Source organism: Mycteria americana, chromosome 8, assembly GCF_035582795.1.
Source record: "Mycteria americana isolate JAX WOST 10 ecotype Jacksonville Zoo and Gardens chromosome 8, USCA_MyAme_1.0, whole genome shotgun sequence".
NCBI lineage: Eukaryota > Metazoa > Chordata > Aves > Ciconiiformes > Ciconiidae > Mycteria > Mycteria americana.
Genome location: NC_134372.1, coordinates 28071320 through 28092445, shown reverse-complemented (window position 1 = coordinate 28092445; position 21126 = coordinate 28071320). Strand labels below are relative to the sequence as shown.

The window sequence follows — 21126 nt, the reverse complement described above, 5'->3', positions numbered from 1 at the left end:
ACAAGTGGGATATTTTCTCTGTCTTATTCTTAGATCCCCATATGATTAAATCCAACATTTTCAGACTCCTATTGGAAGCAAGAAAACATATGCTCAGCTAGATTTTTTTTGAGGAGAAATGTAATGTATTACATTAAAATTTAATGCAAGTGGGGGGAAACCTCTGAAATCCTTGCACTGCAGCCCCAACAGCGGCTGCAACCATGCTCTGCCCGTGTTTCATCTCATTTTTAAAACCTGCCATGCTTTGCCTCGACATTTGCCTCGCTCACGGGATGGATCCAGCGGCAACTTTTCGGTGCGCTCACGGGCTGCCTGAACACTTGGGCACAAATTGCTGCCCAAGTAGGTAAAACTCAACACTCGGCTTGGCTTAGCAGATTTTGAGAGCTCTGCATGCTTTATTTTCCAATTGCAATGATGGGACTCCCCATCAGTACCTCGTGAACCCCTCTGCCTTCGGAGAGGCAGCTCTTTTCTCCAACAGGAGCATGGCTTGGGTTTCTTGCTCTCCCCACGTTCATTTTGATGCCACCTCCCTGAAAGCAAGGGAGGAAAACCCAGGGTCCTGCCCTCTCCTCCCACCAACCTCCTCACCGATTTTTCCCCCTCGCCTTGACCGTTAAGCTCATTATTTCCCAGTGAGGTGAGGATTTGGTGTCCCTTGCCCCAGATTTCATTGCATTAAAGATGATGCCCTGCTAGCTGCCATGACGCTTGGCTTTCCAACCTCCACTGCAGCTCCTTAAAAAGCCGAAGCAAAACCTACCAACTCTGAGCATCGAAACACACAGCTTTGGAGGACAAGGCTTTTGCTGGGCAAGCATCACGCCGAGCCGGGTGGAGGGATTCACTCAACTTGGCACCTCGAGCCCAAGCCTGTCTTCATGCTCCGGCTGGTCTAGTTGTTTCTTAACGAAACGGGCTCTGACAATGCTATTTAATAAGGAGCTACTTTGCCTCCAGGGATGGGAGCAAGAAATATGGTGCCTCGACATGTGAAAGGCAAGTCCTGTTTGCTCTAAAACCATCTGCTGGTGAGTGAGGGGGGCTTGTAGAAACAGTTTTGGCTCCGAGGGAGCTCGGTGCTTGGGCTGCTCAACCCCGTCATCCCCAGCCCACCCTGCCCAGGGTGCTCGGGGACTTCAGAGAGGCTCGTGGGGTGCTCTGACCTGATGATGAAGGCTCCTCTGGTCTCCAAGAGTTTCCGTTCGCTGCTGAAGCGCTTGAGCAGGTTGATCATGAACTTGTAGAAGTAGGAGTTCATGGTGGGGGTGGAAGGTGAGCACTCCAAGCCTTTCGTACCTGGGGAGGCAGGGGAAGGGGAGAGCAAATTAGAGCAGCTGGGGCCCTCTTGCAGTCTCAATCAGAGAGCAGACACCCAAAATACAGTCACAGCACTCAGAAGAGGATGGTTGGGGCATGAAAAGATTTCCAAGCCTCATATAACTGCATTTGCTTGGTCCAAGCAGAGCCAGCCCTGCTGCAGCTCTCTCCATCCCAGGGGAAAGCATCTTGCGGTGGTCCCAGCCCCTGAAGCAGCACATAGGGATGAAATGGGCTTTTTGGGAGATCCTCCCAGAGCCGTTCAGCTTCAGTAGCTGGTAGTAGAAGGGTGCCCGAGGCTCTACATCAATAGGCAATCCTGTCTCCTCAGATACAGCATATACACTCATCCCAAAAACCAGATTGCTGGTGAGCTGAGGAGCCTTTAATCCAGCCCCACATGCCACAGATGCCCCGAGCCCAGCGCGCGTGTAGCGGCAGACACACACGCTCAGCCCTGGGTCACGGCACAGCCACTGGTTTACGCTTGGTGACGTGATTTCCCCCCAGTAGGAACCACTTGCTGCAACAGTGTCACATACAACATGCCCTGGGGCTAGCATAAAAAACCGGTCAAACCACAGCAGAGCTCCAAGCTTAGAGATTGTACCAAAAATTTTTTTTTTTTTTCCTTTGTTCTCTGCTTGCAAAAACTCTTTATAACAAAAGCAGCTGAAGGCTGGGGAACCGGGACTGGCACGAAGGAGCAGCTGTCCATCCAGCCTGGAGCATCCCTGCTCCTGGGGTGCCTGCTGGGTCAGGGCACAAACCCGCTCGCTGCTTCTGCAGCAGCCGTGGTTTCTGCCCAGAAGGCAAACAAGGTGTCATTTTGAGGCAGCAGCTATCATTGATCACATTTATAAGTCTCAAAGGCAGAAAATGACAGGTGATGAGAGTGGCCAGACTCTCCGAGCAAGGAAGGTGCGGGAAGTGCCCCGGCTGGAGGGAAGGGTGAGGGTGTGAAAGCAGAGAGAGGAGAGATAGCAAGGAGAGGTGGTGTGCTCAGGAGAGCCTAGATGTGCTCCGACACACCCAGACCCAATGCACTTCCAGGATGCAAGGCTTTTTTGTGTTTTCTCCTTAGGCACTTCACTTGGGGCCAGAGGATTTCTAGCAGTACAGTGAAGGGATGCTCTGCACCCTCCTGTTGTGCAGGGCACCCAGAGCTGGCAAGTCTCTGCTCACAGCCTCTGCGCCAAGCGGCCAGCATCCCCCTCTGCACCTCTCATGGCCATAAATTCACTCTTGATGGGCTCCTATTGCTCGTTTAACAGCAAATGGTTGTAAGGTGCATGGGCTGCTGCCGCAGGCACCTGTTTGGTAAGGTATCCTAACTCGGTCTGAGACTATTTGCAGGGCAGGTAGCCAGGGAAGGCTGGCAAAGGGGCATCTCCCAGCTCAGGGTACGCAGAGAGCATTAGAGAAAATATCTCTTCACACCCACAAGTGCAGGGAGCTGGCAGGTAAAGATTGCTTTTCCCACAGTGAAACTACAGGGGACATGGTTTATTTAGCACGCTCAATGCAAATGTTTGGAGAGAGTGTTTTAAAGGCGACGTTGCAACAAGGGGAGCCCTCTCCCTTAATTTCTCCTACGGAAAGACCATGTCTAACCGTGGTAAGGAGGGAAGCTGGCACACACAGGCCCCCCAGAGGTTATTCCCCCCATCCCGAGAACAGCCAGTATTTCCATCAGATCGCCGAAGGAAACCTGAAGAGTTTGATTTATGTATGTTGTCTGCTTCTACTGAGACTCAGCAGAGCATGGAGCAGCCAATTAAAGATGTAATCAAGCTGCCAAAGCCCAGGAAAGCTGATGGAAAAGCCACTGGGTTGATTTCCACCCTGCCTGTCCTGGTGATATGCAGAGAGGCAGACACGGGCTCAGCCAGAGCAGCTTCCCTGGGCTTGGATTTAGCATCCAAGACAACATACACAGCCAAAGAAAAGGAAAATAAAATATGAGGTCCTCTGGACCAGAACCTGGTGTCTCCTCCCCGCTGGAGCCATGTGTTCACCCTGCCTTGGTGCTCCGAAACCCCAAACCAGGCTTTGAAGCAGGCATCTCCCAGAGCACAAGTGTTCACCATAGCATCGCGTTTCCCCTCAGCTGTGGGGAAGATGATCTGGGCAAAAAAAATAGGACCTAGCTGAGCCAATGCGCTCCAAAACAAAGATGCGTTTGTTCGAAGGCAGGGAGTACCCTGCGTGAAAATACAGCCGTGCCCCGTGTATCGTCACTACAGCTGCTCAGCACTGCTCAAAGCAGGTTGAGAAGAGACGCGGTCCAGACAAGGCGACATGGAGCAGCTCTGCTTGCCCATCGTGCCTGCCTGCAGCTCAGCCTTGCATCTCCCAGCCTGTACCGTGGGCAGAGCCTCAAAAGCAAGCACTGGTTCTCTTTCTGGTGCCGAGGGTGGGGAGGGGAGGTAAAGAGCAGATGGAAACCGTCTTTCAAAGCTGCAAAAGTAGTATTTTTTTGTCCATTTTGTCAGCATTGCCGAGGCATCCAAACCAGGGCTACGCTGCAACCCAAGAGCTAGGAGCAGGCAGGACATCACACTTTCACCCCCCACCAGCTAGTAATGCCTCAACATTGTAGCTTGTCCAGGGGAAGGTCTGATCTTGGAGTTTCTCCCTTCTCAAGATCCCCAAAATTGTCTCTCTGACCCCCACAGTATCAAGGACAGCACTGCTGCCAGGGCTGGTCTCTCTCAGCAGGAGCACGGGCAGCAGCTCTTGCCCAGTGCCTGCAGCGGCTCTGCCATTTCTCCCTCTGCACGGCAAAGCCAGCTTTGTACACTGCCTCGCATGCCTTCCAGTGACAGCCCAAACCATTACACATCCTAAAACACATCACAAGAGAAAAACAGGACGAGGCAGCAACTTTTCTGCTCCCTGAAAAGTCCAGTGCTCCTGTTGCTGGGGTGCCAGCAGCGATGTGCGCAGGACAAAGCCCAGGAGTCATGTGGCTGGGAATGCTGGTGCAAGACAGACCAGCCAGAAGCACCCTCAGATCCACGCTCCCGAGGTGGTGCAGCATCTCCCGCATCTCAGACCGGAGACTCGGAAGGACCTGCTGGGTCAGCTGGGTGTCCAAAAGCCAGAATTGCCTCAGAGATCAGATCCCAGCTGCAATCTGCAGGACGATCAGCCTCCAGCCTCCTGTCCTGCTGTCTTCTTCCTCTGACTTACTCCCGAACCTCTGATCCTCCCGCCCAGCCTGGAGGAAGACAGGCAGTGGGTCAGGGAGCTGGGAGCAAGGAGGGACCGGGACACAGACAGCAAAACCAAGTCTTAGCCTGTTTTTTTTAGGAGAGGAAAGCGTGATGTGACGGTCTGCACACGCCAGGGAACTTCATCATCCTTTGCCTCTGGGAGCATCGAGACCGAACTCAAACGGGATCATTTCTCCATCCCTTGCCCACCCGGTGCCCAGCAGCTATGCCTGCGTGTCCCTAAGGAAGGTTTCCACCATGGCACACTGTGCCGGAGCAGCCTTGCCAGTGCCCTCCAGGGGTAACGCCGGGGGTGAGAAATCAGCATGTAGGAGTCTCCCAGGCTGCAAAAGGCTCAACCAAATTTCAGCTGGAGTTTAAAAGGGCAATACTTCTTCCAAGCAGGCAAAACATTTCTCTTGCAAAACCTCCCAATCCTCCAAACTTCCTGTTTGCTCTGCATTTACAGGATGTCTAGGAAGCGGCTGGCACCTCATTTGCCATCGTGTAACCCTTCCCGGCATAGCCCAGAGCTCAGCTCGTCGCCCCGTGGGTTATGGCTCAGCGCAGCGGCATCCCCAGCTTGACAGAACCATAGGAGCAGCTTGTCAAGTGTTTCTACGAAGCACGAGAGACAAGCAGAGAGAAGTGTGATGAAAACTGTGGCTTAATTAATTGAAGCTTGCACCTCTCCCTCTTCCCCCAAAGCGAGACTTTGCAGATCCGTAACCTGCCAGATCGGCTGTTAACGTACCCCAAGCGGGGCTGGTGGCATGTCACGGCTCTGCTGCCTTTTTTTTTACTGCCATGGGGGAAGGAGCTGGAAGAAAAATCCTTGCTCAGAGGAATGACAAAATGCAGCCCAGATATCAGCTATAATAGGAACAAATGGGAATTTTGGGCCCATGGGAGCATCAGAGCAGTGAAACGAGTCGGTAGAAACAGCCTGCGAAAGGCAGGTGGAAATTGCAGCTCTGTGGCTGAAATGAGTCTGCACCATCCAGCCAGCCTGGACCCTTCTCGATGACTACAGTATCCTCCTGCATCCCTGGGATGCTGGGCTAACAAATCCTTTCCTGAGGCAAGCTTCGCAGCCTGGAGTAGAGCCAGGGTCAGGAGTGGGCTTCTTGCACCACCTAAGTCGGTGCCAGCATCCGTCCCACCCACCCATGGGTGCTAGCTCAAGCGGAGCATGGCAAATGCCTGCCGAAACACCCAGTACATCCCCAAGCGCTCACCAGCAGTTCATGTCGTTCCCGTTGCGTGGCCACGCTATAAATCAACCAAGACAGGCAATTAGGGATCTATATTAAGGTTCTTATAAATATATATTGTATAGCAGCCTGGAACATTCAGGCTGTCTGGCTGCTTGATGGGCTGAGCCATCTCAAGACCTACAGTGGCCAAGGTGTCCCCAGATTGCTCCAGAGGGGCTCGGCAGACTCCGACACAAACTTTCCTTGCATTTTCCTACCTTGTCTGCAAAGTGCCGAACTTCACCCTGGCATAAAACGCAACTTCCACTAATTTACCATAATTGGTTTCAAACTGGTCTTAATTAAAACCGGTGCGGACTTGCTTAACTCCATTTAAACCAAATTAAAATAAGATTGGACCAGAATTGATTCCTTTCCGAAGCAAGCTAAAGCTGGGTAAGCTGTTTAAAGAGTATCCACAAGGGCATTTGCAGCGGTTTAGCTAAAATGATTTACCACAATCCCTAATTGAAGCAATTTCAGCTCGGATATAGGGAGGGCAAGCTAAGAGCTGGAGGGGCTGAGCATCCTTCCCACCCGAGCGCCTTCCCTGGGGCATCACATTTCGAGCTCAGCCTGGAGAAGGATGTCCCTCGGCTCCTCTGGGAGTAGCTGGGATAAAACTGGTGGCAGCCGGAGCTGGTCCGTGAGCCTTCCACCCGTGCGGGGCTCAGCTCGAGCCGGTGGCGTGGGAGTCGGTGCTGCCAGATGGTGCTCGGCGAAACCCCGGGCGGCAACGTGGGAATCTGCACGGCGTCTCCCTGCGGCAGCCTTCCCCAGGATGTTTTGAATTTTAGCTTTTGCAAACACGGGGCAGTGAAGCCTCGTGGAATGGGATAAAAATAGAGCCATAAAAAAGGCAAATTGCTCCCCCCACCCCCCCCACCCCCCCCCACCCCAGTGCAGGGCGTAGCTGGAAACAGATGCGAATGTGTTGGCAGCTCAGCTGGGCTCTGCAAAACCTCTGCTCTCCCCTCTCCAGAGCACAGGATGCTGCTGAGGAAATAAAACCATCGAAATTATGGATTGCACGGCCACAGGCTGTGCTCAGCCTGCTTTTGCAGGGCTGCTCGGACACACGGGTGCTTCTCCCCTTCCTACCTGGCTAAAGAGCTGTGGGTTTGCAATTCCCGAGACTTCAGCATTTTGCCAGAAAGGGGGTCCCCAGATGGGCTGGGGTATGTATTTTGATGCCAAATTAGGCTTCTGCTGCACTGATCCTCTGGATCCCCCCACTCCCACCCAGGGTCTGTGCTTGTGCCTCCTTGGAGGAAGGCAGCAGGCAACGATAGTGCTGATAGGTTTCCTGGGAAGGATGGGAGTCCACCACTACCTCGTTTTTCTTTGTTAAGGTAAATCAATAAGCAAAAATGCAGCAGGGGTATAGCTCAGCCAACATACAGGAGAAGAAAATTCCCAGCAGAGCTGCAAAACCAGGAGCAGTTAAGCTTGGTGGTGAGTTTAGAGCAGGCTGAGGCTACTGCAAGGGAAGGTGAAGCATATCGAAGGTAACCTGCAAGCAGGGATGAGCAGTAATGGGCTTTGCCAGGCCATTTCTGCACCAATATTCCTTGCAACATCTTGGGGAAACCGAGGCAGCCCAGCAAAGTAACTACACAGGAGGTGTTTGGCTTATCTACACCACTGAATTCTCCTGCGTCAGCCCCTACAGACCAATAATCCCAGCTTTTATTTGGGAATCCCCAACCTTTCTGGCCAGCCATGTGCTGTTAACTGTCTCAGGAGGGATCTAACCCTGAAGGGACGGCCGGTGAATTACAGCTACGGTCTGGATGGTCTCTCCTGGGGTTTTCCATGGCATCCCAGCACCACCATTGCAGAGCATCCAGGAAAAAATCCAAATCACCCTCTTCTTCTAATTCTCCGCCTGTCCAAGAGGTGGAAGAGCGTTTTTGAAAGTCAACCCTCTTGCACAGCTCCATGCCTGTAGAGAAGGAGATGGCAGAGCCACCAACCGTCAGGAACCAGAGTGCTGAGCTCAGAGCACTCAGGAGCAACAGGTCTCTCCTCTCTTGCTTGGCTCCTCTGCTCCCTGCTGTCGTACTCCTGATCCTGTGAAAGCTGTTGGAAACTGGCTCCCTTGTGCAACATCAGCTGTCTCCTTACCTTCTGTGGAGAGGATGAGGGTGGAGGGGTTTCCCTTTCATCTTTGCCAGTTTCGCAAATCTGAGCCATCTGACAACAGCTCAGCTTTTCTTTCCTACCTTTCACAGACCCCCTCCATCCTACAGACTCTCACCTGGTGTTTTCAGAGGCTGCTCTAATGTTTTCCAGACCATTTGGAGGTGCGACCTTGTCCTACACTGCCATCTCTGCAGATCTATGATTACACAAATGAAGTGACAGACAATGTAAAGGGCGCAGTTTGGCTCACTGAGAACAAAATCCCTCAAAAAGATGTTGACAGGAAGCCCCTATAACAGCACATCTCAAGTTCGGTCCAGGCTCTGGAGCGCTGCACGTTCTCCACTGGGGACACAGCAAGTCTGAACTCAACAGACTATGTTTCTCAGGGACTTTTAGCAGCCTCCTCCGGAGTAATCCACCGACTCCTGGGATATCCATGGACTGCCGGTGGAAACCAATGACCTTGGGTGTGTTAGCACACCCACATATGGATTCAGCCTCCCGGAAAATACCCTATAGCGTGAGGTGCTCAGAGGGTATGATACTATCCCCACGACCTCTGGCAGGAAGCCAGGCAGGAGAGACCGGATCAAGTCAGAGAGGAAAGTGCCTCCTGTGAAACAAAGGGTCATAACTGCTTCTCCTTACAAAGCTGCGGAGAAAGGAAGAGAGAGATGTGTGCAAGAGCTACCCTGTTACAAGGCAGCAGATTCTATCCAGCATCCTTTTGGAGGGGGCTTTCTCCTCCCATGCAGAGCAGAGCTGGAGACTAGGCTGGAGGGCCTGCAACTATGCTATCACAGAATCACAGAATATTTTGATTTGGAAGGGACCTTTAAAGGCCATCTAGTCCAAGCCCCCTGCAATGAGCAGGGACATCTTCACCTAGATCAGGTTGCTCAGAGCCCTGTCCAACCTGGCTTTGAATGTTTCCAGGGATGGGGCATCTACCACCCCTCTGGGCAGCCTGTGCCAGTGCCTCACCACCCTCATTGTAAAAAAGTTCTTCCTTATATCTAGTCTGAATCTACCCTCTTTTAGTTTAAAACCATTGCCCCTTGTCCTATTGCAAGAGGCCCTAACAAAAAGTCTGTCCCTGTCTTTCTTATAAGCCCCCTTTAAGTACTGAAAGGCCACAACAAGGTCTCCCTGGAGCCTTTTCTTCCCCAGGCAGAACAACCCCAACTCTCTCAGCCTTTCCTCAGGAGAGGTGTTCCATCCCTCCGATCATTTTTGTGTCCCTCCTCTGACCTGCTCCAACAGGTCCATGTCTTTCCTGTGCTGAGGGCTCCAGAGCTGGACGCAGTACTCCGGGGGGGGCTCACCAGAGCAGAGTAGAGGGGCAGAATCGCCTCCCTAGACCTGCTGGCCTTGGTGACAACCACTCTTGGGTCATCTGCTACTTGTCCCAACCTCTACACAGTTGGCAAAACACTCCCAAAATAAAGCAGGCAGCCGGATTCCCATCGTACAAACCACACAGGCATTTGCACCATCACCCCAAGATCTTGGGCACAGCCCTGCAGACCTTGTCCCTGAAAAGTGGCCAGAAGATAACCAAGGACAGACTCATGGACCACATTAAGCTCAGCTGGCCGAGGTCAGCACCCAGCCACCCTCTCCCAGGGCAGCCGGAGCAGGTCGGGAGGAGAGATGTCAGGTCTCCCAGGCGGCGCTGGGCTGGCCCCGACTCATTGTGTTTGGAGAAGGCGTCGAGGGCAGCTGACCTTATGTAACTGGAGAACAAAGCGGCTAAATAAAAACTGGAGCTGGGAACGGGCTGCGGAAGTGGGACACAGCTTTCCTGACTAATCAACCAGCATCTGAAGGAAACCAAACTCAATGGCAGGGAAACAACTGCATAAACACATTCTGAGGGAAGAAAGGGAGAGAGGAAGCGGGGGGAATACCACAGGGGCACTGGCCCCTTCCGCCTCCCCTCCTGCCCTTGCTGCTCGGGTGGCAAAGCCTGGAGCACCGGGATAGAGCGCGCAGCATGGAAACCTGCTGCAAGCTCAAGGGTTTTACGGGTGCCCATGCTTGTTAACCTGCAAAGCCACCAACTGCATGCTCAGACGGGCCTCAGAGGTAGGAGAGAAGCGGACCTGAGATGGCTCAGCTAGCGCAGCTGTCCTCCCACTGCCAGCTCCGATGGCAGCTCAGTCTGAAGTGTGATGAAGGGAATGGAGCGATTCAACCCTGGGGAGAAGCGCTGGTACCCTGCAGCCTCTCCTCCAATGGTGCAACAGCATCCTACCACCTAGAAAGTGCTGTCCGAGCCAGGGTGCGCTAGCTGGGAAGGTGTGCTTGGGGAACGCTCCCATACATCCCAGTACAAAACCAGTGACCCCAGAAGGGGTACACCCTCTCTTCGGTGCCAGCACCTCATGATTTTTGCCTGGGAAGGGCTGCACTCACAAATGCATCAGCCTGCAGGGCAGAGCTTGGGTTCACTCGCTCTCACTGCACACCACTACCCTGGGACCACACAGACGTAGGGATTTCTAGTAGCCACCCTCTCACTCCAAAAAAAGCCCCCCCCCAGCAACCCTCCAACAAAAAGAGTCTTTTCCAAGAGCCTCCGCTTTTCCAGGTGTAATCCAGGAGCGTCCTGGCCCAGCTGTGACCCTTCATTCCGCCGGGAGCCAGAGCCCAGCAGCCGATCCACTCTCAGCCCTGGGTGGTCAGCGCCAGATGGGACCGGGCCACGTCCCTCCACGCTAAATGTCCAAGGCCAAAAAACCATCTCCTTTTCCCCTCCCCCAAAACATCTGCCTTTGGGTGAAAGCCAATGACCCCGCAAAGCTCATCCCCAAATAAACTTCCAAAGAAACAATTTTCTGGTGCATTACAAGGAAGAGGAAAGTAGGTGAGGAAGCCAGAGCCCAGTAGGACCTGCTTGAGGGCAGGTTGCTCCACGCTGGGGTAACGGGAGCTCCGGCTCCAGCAGATCTGCTCAATGTGGGGAGAGCCAGACTCTTTTCAAACGTTACACTTGAATAAGCGAAGCCAAGTTACTCTTCCAGATAGCTAAGAGGGGCCACGGCAGCCGTTAGGATCCATGCCATCCAGCCTGCTATTTTTAGATCATCCACAAGGAAGGAAACCATCAGTGTGAGCTGAACTGCAGCTCCTCAGCTGCTTGGCCAGCGCCACAGGAGCTACTCCACCCAGGCGGTCTCACTTCTGACACTGGGAGGATGGATGAGATTTGCAGAGGGCCTGGGGAGGTTGCCAGCATTGCGGCCCCCACCCCTCCACCGCAGAGCCTGGCTACGGCTGCCAGCGTGAAACAGGTAGATCTGCAAAAAAACCCCACCCAAACAATCTAAAACCTGAGCTGGTTGCTGGTGTGGACCTTTCTAAGCCCAAGGAGGGTTAAGTGATCTGGGATCTTCAGAGAAAACAAAGCCCAGGGAGCGGAAAGCAAAGCTTCCCTCTCCGGTGGTGATTTTGCAAGGCCCCGTGGCTGCATCCTGCACGGGGAGAGGCAGCCTTGGCTCCATGCTCGGGTTGCAATCCAAAGCTGCCGTGAAACATGCTTTTGGCCGAGATGACCTGGCCTGGGGAGTACAACTGGGAGGCCCTTAAATAGCACCAGTGGAGGAGAAGGGGCAGCCAAACAATTGCAAAGGATGAGCCACAGACAAGGGAGGGTGGAAAAAACTTCCTCATGTGCCAGGATGATTAATGAAAGGCTTTTTTCTATCCCCCAAGTCCCCAGAAAATAGGACTGTCCCTCTTCATCTCTCTTCTGAGGTCCTACCTGACACTCAGAGCACCCTAGCAGTTCATAGTCAATGTGGGCAGCCTTGAACAGGTAACAAGGGCACAGACTGAATCCTCTGCAGATCCATCTATGTTTTGGACACCCGGGCTTGTAGCCAGCATCCTGTCCCGAGCTGCTTTTAGAGGCTCTGAGAACTTTTACGAGGAGAGAAGAGGCTGGCACGCAAGGTCCCGTAAAAAATAGCACAATAATGACCTCCCTCCACACCAGCCTCTGCAGCATCCTGCTGCTAAACAGAGTCCTAAATCCCCAAAACAGGAGCTAGAGGAAAGAGCAATAAAAATAAAAGCAGTGCCCTGGTCTGTGCCATGGCAGACTCGATCCCCAAGCGGTGCCAGGTGGGGATGGATACATTGATTTATTACTGCAACAGAGGCTTCTCCTTCTGCCCGAGCAAATCTGACCACTACCACCAAGTGTCAAGTGAGACCAGGGAGCGGGGAGGCACGGAGCTGCGGCACTCACCAGAGGAGCTCAGCTGGCCAGCCCTGGCCGGGACGTGAAGCTCCACCGGGCCAGGTCGCACATCAGAGCCATCGGAGGGACCGTGACCCTCTGTCTGTCCCGCCGGGGAAGAAGCGATCTCGGCCAGCACTTCCAGGTCCTTCAGGATAACCTGCAGAGAGAGGGACAGCACGGGGTGAGCACACACAGGGGTGGAGGCAGCTGGCAGGGTGAGCTTTCCTTTCCAAACCTACAGCTGGAGAGGGTGAGATGGGAAGCAAACACCAAATCCCAGCACATCAAGAAAGGTGTAGGGAAAAGAGGGCTACCTGTGAAGTTCAAAGTGGAAATTTCAAATGATTGCAGAGGGGATGAGGCAGGAAAGAGAAAAGGGGAGAAAAAAAAGTTTCTGCTCTGTGAGTCCCAAAGGAGCATGTGAAATTAAACAAAATTTATGCAATCAGGAGCAGGGCTTGCTTCTCCCTCTTCCCACTTCAGGGAGGTCTGGATTTTGCTTCCTGACTCCCTCTCATAACCGCAGATTTGGGACAACCCCAGCAAGAGCACGGGGTTGCTCCTGGGGGCAAACATCGGTCTGCCTGCCCGCCCCCCTGAGCCCCCAGCTTGCCCTGTTCAGGGCAGCATCTGAAAGCAGGCTCAGCTGCCTGTGCTCAGGACAGCGAGGCAGAGCTGCCATTTGGATTTCATAGCTCTCTCCTTCCAGAAGTTGCTGAATTAGTCTATATATAGCATTTCTGGAGAAGTTATTACAGGGTGGGTTTTTTTTTTCGTCCTCAACCCTTCTTCTGTCTCAGGCTATTTTGGGTCCCCCTTCATTCAAATGTCCTTGGGTCTACATGTTTCATCAGCCACCCCTGATGCTCTGAGCATAGCAGGGCTGTGCAGAGCAGAAAGGCTGCCAAAAAGGGCTGATTGCCACGTCTAACCCATCAGCATCCAGCATAGCACATCCCCGACCACCCGTTGCCCACCAGCACAGCATCCCAGGCTTTCCACGTGTTCTCACAAGGCATCTTTTTGAGGAGCTGCAGTTATATGGGAGTTCTAGCTTCTCAGCTACCAAAACAACCCCTTACCCCTGAAAAAAAAGCCAATTACGTCTTTTTTTCATCATGCAGAACATGAAAATATGACCCCTGAAAATCAGAAAAAAGAGCCCCTGGGTTTCTCTGTTACAGATATCTTAAGCTGGTTTGGTTTTTTTTGTAATTAGGGCTGATTTTTAAGCCCCCACCAGCCTTTGACCAGGCAGCGAGGTGTCCAGGCTTTGGTACAGAGCCGGCTGCAGGGAAGCAGCCTGCTGCGGGCACCACGAGGCTCCAGCACACTTGGGAAGACCTTGTGCCTATAAACATGATTAAGTCCCAGCCCATGGCTCCCCCAGGGATGAAAAAACATAAGATAACAACAACTTGTGCAATGAGGAGCTATGATGCTGCTGTCCCTGAAGAATATGGCACCTCTGTGATGCTGTCAAGGATGGGACCTCGTTGCCATCATGGGACATCACTGCCATCGCCAGCCTTCACCCTCTTCCAGGGAAGCGATGCTATAGTCCTCAGCAGAAGAAAGACCTTGTTCCTCCCTCTCTGCCCGGCTTTGCAGGGCTTTCAAGCATTGGTGGCTCAGACAAAGCAATGTTGATGGTGTTTCGTTTCAAGCAGAGGATACCCCTGAGCAGAGCTCACAACGCCTGGTCTCCTGAAGCCCTGTGCAGATTCTCTGGTGGCTAATCACATGGCTCAGCTGAACTTGCAGCCTTCAAGCAGCGGAAGGCACTAATTTGGGTCTTAAGCTCTCAGAGCTGGGGAAATAACACCCGTAGAGGTTTCCAAGTCTCATTGACTTTGGCTAAAACTGCAAAGAGACTCAGGGCTTGGCTACTGGGGCCAGCAGGCGGGTGAGAGCCAGGACTCTTGTTCATGCTACTCTTTTGCCGAACCCAGCATGTGTGCCAACACAACCAGGATGACACATCCTACCATGCTAAGGCTGTATCAACACATGGCTGACGTACCGCACAAACCAGCCACCCGTGATTGCCACCCTGCTGCATTTGCTGCTGCCATGATCCCCCCTAGACCCACCCATCCAGCTGAATGCTTGGGCTATCATCCAGCATAGACTTCACCAGCAGCTCCTGAAGCATCAGGAAACAGGACCAAGACCCTGGGCTGGGCAAAAATCACCCCTGCTGCCTCCCAAAGCATTTAGAGCCACGTCTTTGTCGTGGTTTAACCCCAGTTGGCAACTAAGCACCACGCAGCTGCTCGCTTACCCTCCCCCCTCCTGGTGGGATGGGGGAGAGAATCAGAAAAACACAAGCAAGAAAACTCGTGGGCTGAGATAAGAACAGTTTAATAATTGAAATATAATAATAATAATAATAAATAATAATAACAATAATATAATAATAATAGTAACGAAAAGGAATAATAAGAGAGATAATATAATCTATATATAAAATATATAAAAATAACAAGAGAGAGGGAGAGACAGAGGAACAAAACCCAGAGAAAAACAAAAAAAACCCAAGTGAGGCACCCGCTCACCACCCACCGACCGATGCCCAGCCTGTCCCCGAGCAGCGATCGCTGCCCCCCGGCCAACTCCCCCCAGTTTATATACTGAGCATGACATCATATGGTATGGAATAGCCCTTTGGCCAGTTGGGATCAACTGTCTTGGCTGTGCCCCCTCCCAGCTTCTTGTGCACCTGGCAGAGCATGGGAAGCTGAAAAGTCCTTGACTAGTGTGAACAACATAGCAACAACTAAAACGCCAGTGTGTTATCAACATTATTCTCATACTAAATCCAAAACACAGCACTATACCAGCTACTAGGAAGAAAATTAACTCTATCCCAGCTGAAACCAGGACAGTCTTATCCCATGAGGTTGGATCCTTGAGCCAACCTTCCAGAGCCATGCGCTGAGCCCCATCTCTGAGATGCTGCTTGGGCTCAGGATGCTCCGGCCAGGCTGCCTGGGCAGCAGTGATCGGCACCACTGAGGGCATGGCTGGACATGGCTCAAGTTTTGGTGAGGTTAAGAAGTGTCCCCCCAAGCCAGCCATGTAGGTCACAGGCAGGAGGTGGAAAAAGCAGCATAGGCCAGATTTTGCAACTGAAAAACACAGAGGAAATAAGAAGCAGGAGGGATGGGCGCACGAGCACCTGGAGGAAGAGGAGGAGCAGGCAGCCACAAAGACCCAGGGTTTTCCAGCCGTGGGAAAGAGGCCGGGAGCTCCTGCTGCTTCTTCCCCGCATGCTGCGGAGTGGGTTCCCAGCCGGGGACCGAGGAAAGCCAGGAGCACTTGGTATGCACTGCACATCCCCGTGCTAAGTAAAGCTGGAGCTGGCGGCTGGCTTTGTGCTAGCGAGGAGGCTGTAAGAAAGCAATATCCTGCCATTGCCATGGCAACGGGCTGGCTGCGCCAGGAGCAAGCCGGTCCCATCCATCAGGAGTCGAGTGGCCATCGGACCCGACAGTGCTGGAGCACAAGGGCCGGAGCCATTCTTGGCTGCCGGGCAGGGGCGCAATCCTGACGGCTAGCCCAGAGGAGCAGCCACCAAGGACGTTTTCCCACCCTGGAAGGGATTTCTGCGAAGGCTTCCCAGCAGTGATGAGATGTAGGGTGGTGTGCCCCTGCTCTGGGTGAGCACCGGGCTGGTTAGCGTGAACTGGAAGGAGCAGGGAAAGCAGCATCATGATGGATGGGGAGACCCGGCTGACATTTGCAAGCCATTCCCAGCACAGGGACGAAGAGCAGCATAGAGAAGGGCAAGCTCTTTGCACGGCCAGGGGACAAGGAGCAGGTTATCAGACAGTTATAAATAAGCTGTTATAAATAAGCAGCTATTTCTCCTCCCTGGGAATAGGCAAGATTTCTCCCTGCATTGCCTCCAGAGCATGGATTTTGAGGGCACACAGAACTGTCAGTCTCTCCGGCTTCTCCAGATCTAGGTCAGGTTAATTTGCCGCTTGTTCTTGTTGAACAGAGCTGAGACCAGCTCTGCCATCAGTGGTGCAGGGGAAAAGCAGGGGAAAAGCAGCCCCTGAATGGCACATGGTGGATGGACGCACCTCCCGTGTAAAACGCATCACCTTGATGCTCCCGGGGAGGACTTTGCCTCTGGCCAAAATGCTGGGCTGGCCCTGGCCGGTTGCAGAGGAAGGGGAGGTGACCTCAAATCTGATGCAGACCCCTGGGGAGCGAGACTTAGCACCCTGCAGCACATGCTGACTACCAGGACACCAGGGCAGGCTGCAGCAGCAGCTCCTGGGGTACACACGATGGCAAGGATAGGGACTGAGCTTCTGAAGATGCTGTCCTTGCTGGTATTTATGGAAAAGTTAATTAAAAAAAAAAAAGTGAAAATATTAAAATGCCTGCACGCAGCAGGGGGGTGCTCATGGGTGGCCTCAGATGTGCCAGGGCAATGAAACGGGGCACGTGACACTAGGGACAAGGTTATTCTCACCAAAAAGATGGGAATCCAGCTGAAGCATGCCACCAAGATGGAGAACAGGAAGGTTAAGGGCTGCAAAGCACTTCTTCAAAGGGGACCAAGATCAGGGTGGCTGTGAAAAACCCCACAGCATTACCAGGATCAGCAAGGCAGTGGGGTGGAGGAGCAACCCAGTGGGGACCAGGAAAGCCAAAGATGCTGGGTGCTTCCTCCTGCTCCACCACTCCAGTGCAGCCCCTCGCTCCTGCCGCGTGCACGAAGGCTTCCCCAGAGCACTTCATTTATTTTGTTTTGGTTTTTTTTCTCCCTCCAAACCGTTTAGCCAGGGGAGGGGAGGCAAGCATGGGCAGGCAGTCCCAGAGCCAAGAGTGGCCAGCAGCCAGGCTGGCTGAGGCCCAGACACACACAGTGTGAAAAGCAAACTTGCATCCCCCCCACCTCCACCAGCTTTAAAGACAGAAAAAGAAAAGAAAAACCACCATTAATCTTCCCACACCAATTTAACTGGACCTCTTTTCAGGTCCCCGGCACAGCAACTTTTATCCTCTGATCTTGCCAAGACCTTTTTTTTCCCCTTTACAGCCACAGGATTTCAGCCTGCGGCTGGGAGGGGATGGGGAGCAGAGGGAAGGCAGCGGAGCTGGGGGCTTCTCCTCTCCTCCCCAGGGCAAACCCTGCCAGGTTGTGCTAACACATGCTCACAGCATCAGCAAATACAGCAGGCAGCGGGTGGTCACTTGGTAATATGGCCATAACCACCCGAAACCAAGCTGCAACCTCAAAACTCCCTGTCCTCCCTCCTGCATTTGCAAATTCCCCATTTGTCCCTGCTGTAGGCATGTGAGGGCCAGGCCTGCAGCAGCCCGAGCAGCAGGAGCACGAGCACTGTCACAGCTCAGAGCACCTCTTTAAATGTGTTTAATTAGCGTACAGGGAGCTTAACACGCACGCCACCTGATGCCAGTCGCAAGGCAGGATGCCAGTGAGGTATTTCGTCATGCATTAGAGGGAAGGGAAAGAGGTAGGACAGGTCCAGCCAGTGGGATGGGGCTGGAGGAAGCCAGAGCTGCCCCAGAGCATCCCCACAGGCCACGCTGCAGCAGGCCGAATACCTTGCAACCCCTTCAAATTCAGCACCCAGAGTCCCAGCGCTTATGACAGGCAAAGGGTTTGCTTTTATTTGCTACCCTGTCTCCCATCCAGTACCTCCCTCCGCACCCCAGAGAGCCAGGCACTCAAAGCCAAGCTCACCAAATCCTGCATCCTACACCTTCAGCCCACCCTGGACCCACTCCGAGCCAGCTCCCCGGGACAGGGATTGCCTGCATCTCCACAGCAGGCAGGTTTTCTATGGTTTTAGTCTGCTCTGTGATTTCATACGTGGTTTAACCTGGGAATGCTGCAAGCGCCTTCTGGAAATTGCCTTGAGCCCAGACTGCCAGTTTACCACTGGCAGTATATGTTCAGTATACGTATAAACTGTACATGTATACAGCAGCCATGCAATTATGGTCCAGAACTGGTGGTGAGCCAAGAAGCTCCCTGCGGATCGCGCTCCCCCCAAGAAACTTCCTATTCCTGCATGATGCAGTGCACAGATTATCTTTCAACCCAGTGCCCCTGCAATGCCTCGAGTCCTTGGAGAAAGCATCACCCCACCCTTGCTTTAAGACTTCTGCTTACGGGCTGGTTCCACGTATGGCAAGCTGGGCTGACCACATTTTCCACCATCCAACTGAAATTACATACCTCGCTCTATACCCTACCATTTCAGTCCTAAGCTCATCCTCAGTGTAACTTCCCTCTTGAAAACGAGTAGCCTCCCTGCTTCGGTACCTTGTAGCTTTGAGTCCCTGTCCAGAGAAGCTTTACCACCAAAAAAATAAAATAAAAAACAGGCATAAGTACATTAGAGTTCTCCTCTTTGCAGTCTTTAGTTTACACCCTCTGCTTTGCATGGGGTCACAATATTTTGGCCGTGGCGAATTAAAGGCTGGGAGCTGGAGCACAATGGCTCTAAAACCAACAGAGCAAAGCTCCAAACCACACTAAGACAGCTATTTGCTTTGGCACAACCTTTTGTTCAACTTCATTGTACTAAGAATTGGGCACGATGGGAGAAGTTCGCCAGGATTTAGCACGACAGCACAGCTCAGAGAGCAGGGCAGAGACCTGGGCTTCAAAACCCTGCAGTACTGCAGCAGGACACGCAGGAGGGGTGCAGGACTTAACAATAAAGCAGAGAGATGCATATCAGTATACCACCATACCTGGGGTTCCTCCTCTCGTAGTTTAGTACTAGAAACCCAAGAGAGGGGCAAAATGTTTCAGCTTGTCATGGAGAAGTTGGCTTGAAGGTCATGCAGACGTTCAAGTCCATCACTACCTCCACAGGTGGTGGTAGCCCAGGCTCAGCTAACCCTCTCTAGGGAAGGGTACCAACTCTTGTCCAGTGCCAGGAGGAGACTTCTAACAATGCTCTAGGAGATACACCTGCAAACAGCAAGCTAAGAAACCATTTGGATCTCCTTGCTGTATTCAAAGTCTTGCCTGGCCACTGCATAAACGCAGGTAGGTTTCCACATTAGCAGAGTTGAGAGGAAGCTGGAGTCTATCCTGCTTCACATCAGACACCAGCTCCACCTCATGCGTCATTCCTGCATGAGTCAGACAAAAGTCCCAGCACAACTTCCAACCCCCAGCAAGACTGAGAGGAGCAGATAAGGAAACAGGAACATGTTCATTCAGCCATAAAGAAATAACTCCATTCTGGAGCCGGAGGAAGGAAAACAAAGCAAAGAAAGAAATCCAGCAGCGTCACTGCTTCATGGTTTTCTCATAGATGCCCTCACCGCCTGTTGTGTCCACCTGAACTCAGCACCTGGGTCCAGCCGGGAAGGACCTAGGGAACTGAACAGCTACATCAGAAGCCGCCTTTGCACCAGGAACTTGCAGAGGGAGATGACCCGAAAAGCAGGTCTTCCTTTCAGCAGTGCCTTCCAGCAGCAGTGCTTTTAACCTGTGTGTGGAAAGGTCCAACCCACTGCTCCCAAAGGGCGCTTGGGCTTTGAGTTTTCACGTTTTCTAACATCAATTCTTCAACCAGGTGTCAGGGCTGCGAGACTTGCACCAACAAAAGGAGCAGCTTGGGCAGAAAAACCCATTCCCAGCAGGATCCTGTTAAGTCTTGGAGCTGTAAGGAAGTTTTTAAGCACATCAAATTTTAACCAGGGCTTTTAAAGATTGCCTTCAAAACCAGGTCTCAAATGCGGGACGGGGCATTTCCCTACCAGGGAAGCACAGGAACCTGCACGAGGTGACGCAATGCAGCAGTACAGCATCTGCCAGCCAGGAATCCTTGTATCCCAACTTGTCTACATATCAAAGGGAACTGCTTGCTTCAGCTTCGCTCCAACTTCTCCGGCTGCCTTTGTGAATCTTAACTAGGTCTCTTGACCATTTATTTACTGGCGCAGGAGAACTGGGTAGGAAGGGGAACAGGAGAGAAGGCAGAGATGACTCAGGACGCCACAGATGCATCATGAGATACTGGCCTCTGTTCAGCACGGTGGAGGTGGTGCAACACCTTGTGCTACTTGAAGGATAAAAACAGGCGTGACAACTTAAAGGGCATGGATCCGGCTCCATCCAGCACGGGTCTCTCCTTGCTTTGGGCTTGATTATTTATGGCAAGTGCACAGAGAGACTACTCTGAGCAGCTCAGCAAGACCAGACCTTAAAAATAAGGTGCCCGAGCACAGTCTTTCAGTTTGACGCAAAGCCCTGACTAGCACTGACCCTTCAAAAGCATATTCTCCTTTGGTGACAAGCTAGTGAGAAACAACTGCTCCAGGGTGCATCAGGAGAGTGACAGCTAGCCTCCAAACCGTGCACGGGGACCAGGGGCTCTGCAGGCACTGCAAAAGGACGTTCAGCCTTGCTGGGAAGAAAGATGGTACTGGCACTGCTGCCCTGCCAGGTTCCCTTGTGGAGGGCAGCATCACAGGATGAAGACAGCAAAAAAACTCTGAAAATGTGTGTACACCCTGTGCTGCACCACACAATGCATGGAGCCCTACCTGGAAAGGGGAGAGAGATGCAGAGAACTGCTGGGGAAGCTCACACAGGACCCCACACTAACCCAGTGATCCCCAGCCTGTTAGCCAAGAGCTTCTGCGGATCCCGATCTACTCTAGGACAAATGTGCTAGTATTTGTGTGCAAACGTGCACACAAATACTGTACCGAGCAGGGAGTAATGGCTAAGAGAGCACCTCATGTCCCCTGTTCTAACAGGCATTGACACTGCAAGTTAGACTTGGCATTGACAAGGCATTGACACTGCTCAATCTGTCCTCATCGTTCCCAGAAATGCCCAGCTCAAAAACCCCCTACTATTTCGGTCATTTCTATTTCCTCTGCAGAGAGCAGCAAATCTGGTTGGGAGCCAGCT

The 21126-nt window shown here is 52.6% G+C and overlaps 2 protein-coding genes across 4 annotated transcripts in view; one reads left to right on the top strand and one right to left on the bottom strand.

The window, feature by feature from the left end:
• The window catches only part of IL34 (interleukin 34), a 56613-nt gene extending 49486 nt beyond the window's left edge, over positions 1-7127 (top strand). The window contains exon 7 of the mRNA XM_075510457.1: positions 7115-7127. Within this exon, the coding sequence (XP_075366572.1) occupies positions 7115-7116 (2 nt within the window). The 3' untranslated portion in view covers positions 7117-7127. The remainder of the gene's footprint in view (positions 1-7114) is intronic.
• Positions 1-21126, bottom strand: part of VAC14 (VAC14 component of PIKFYVE complex) — a 66617-nt gene that overhangs the window by 22252 nt on the left and 23239 nt on the right. For all 3 annotated transcript variants that reach the window (XM_075510448.1, XM_075510449.1, XM_075510450.1), the window contains 2 exons: positions 12204-12354; positions 1173-1305 (listed from right to left, as the gene is read on the bottom strand). In XM_075510448.1, coding sequence (XP_075366563.1) covers positions 1173-1305; positions 12204-12354 — 284 coding nt within the window. The remainder of the gene's footprint in view (positions 1-1172; positions 1306-12203; positions 12355-21126) is intronic.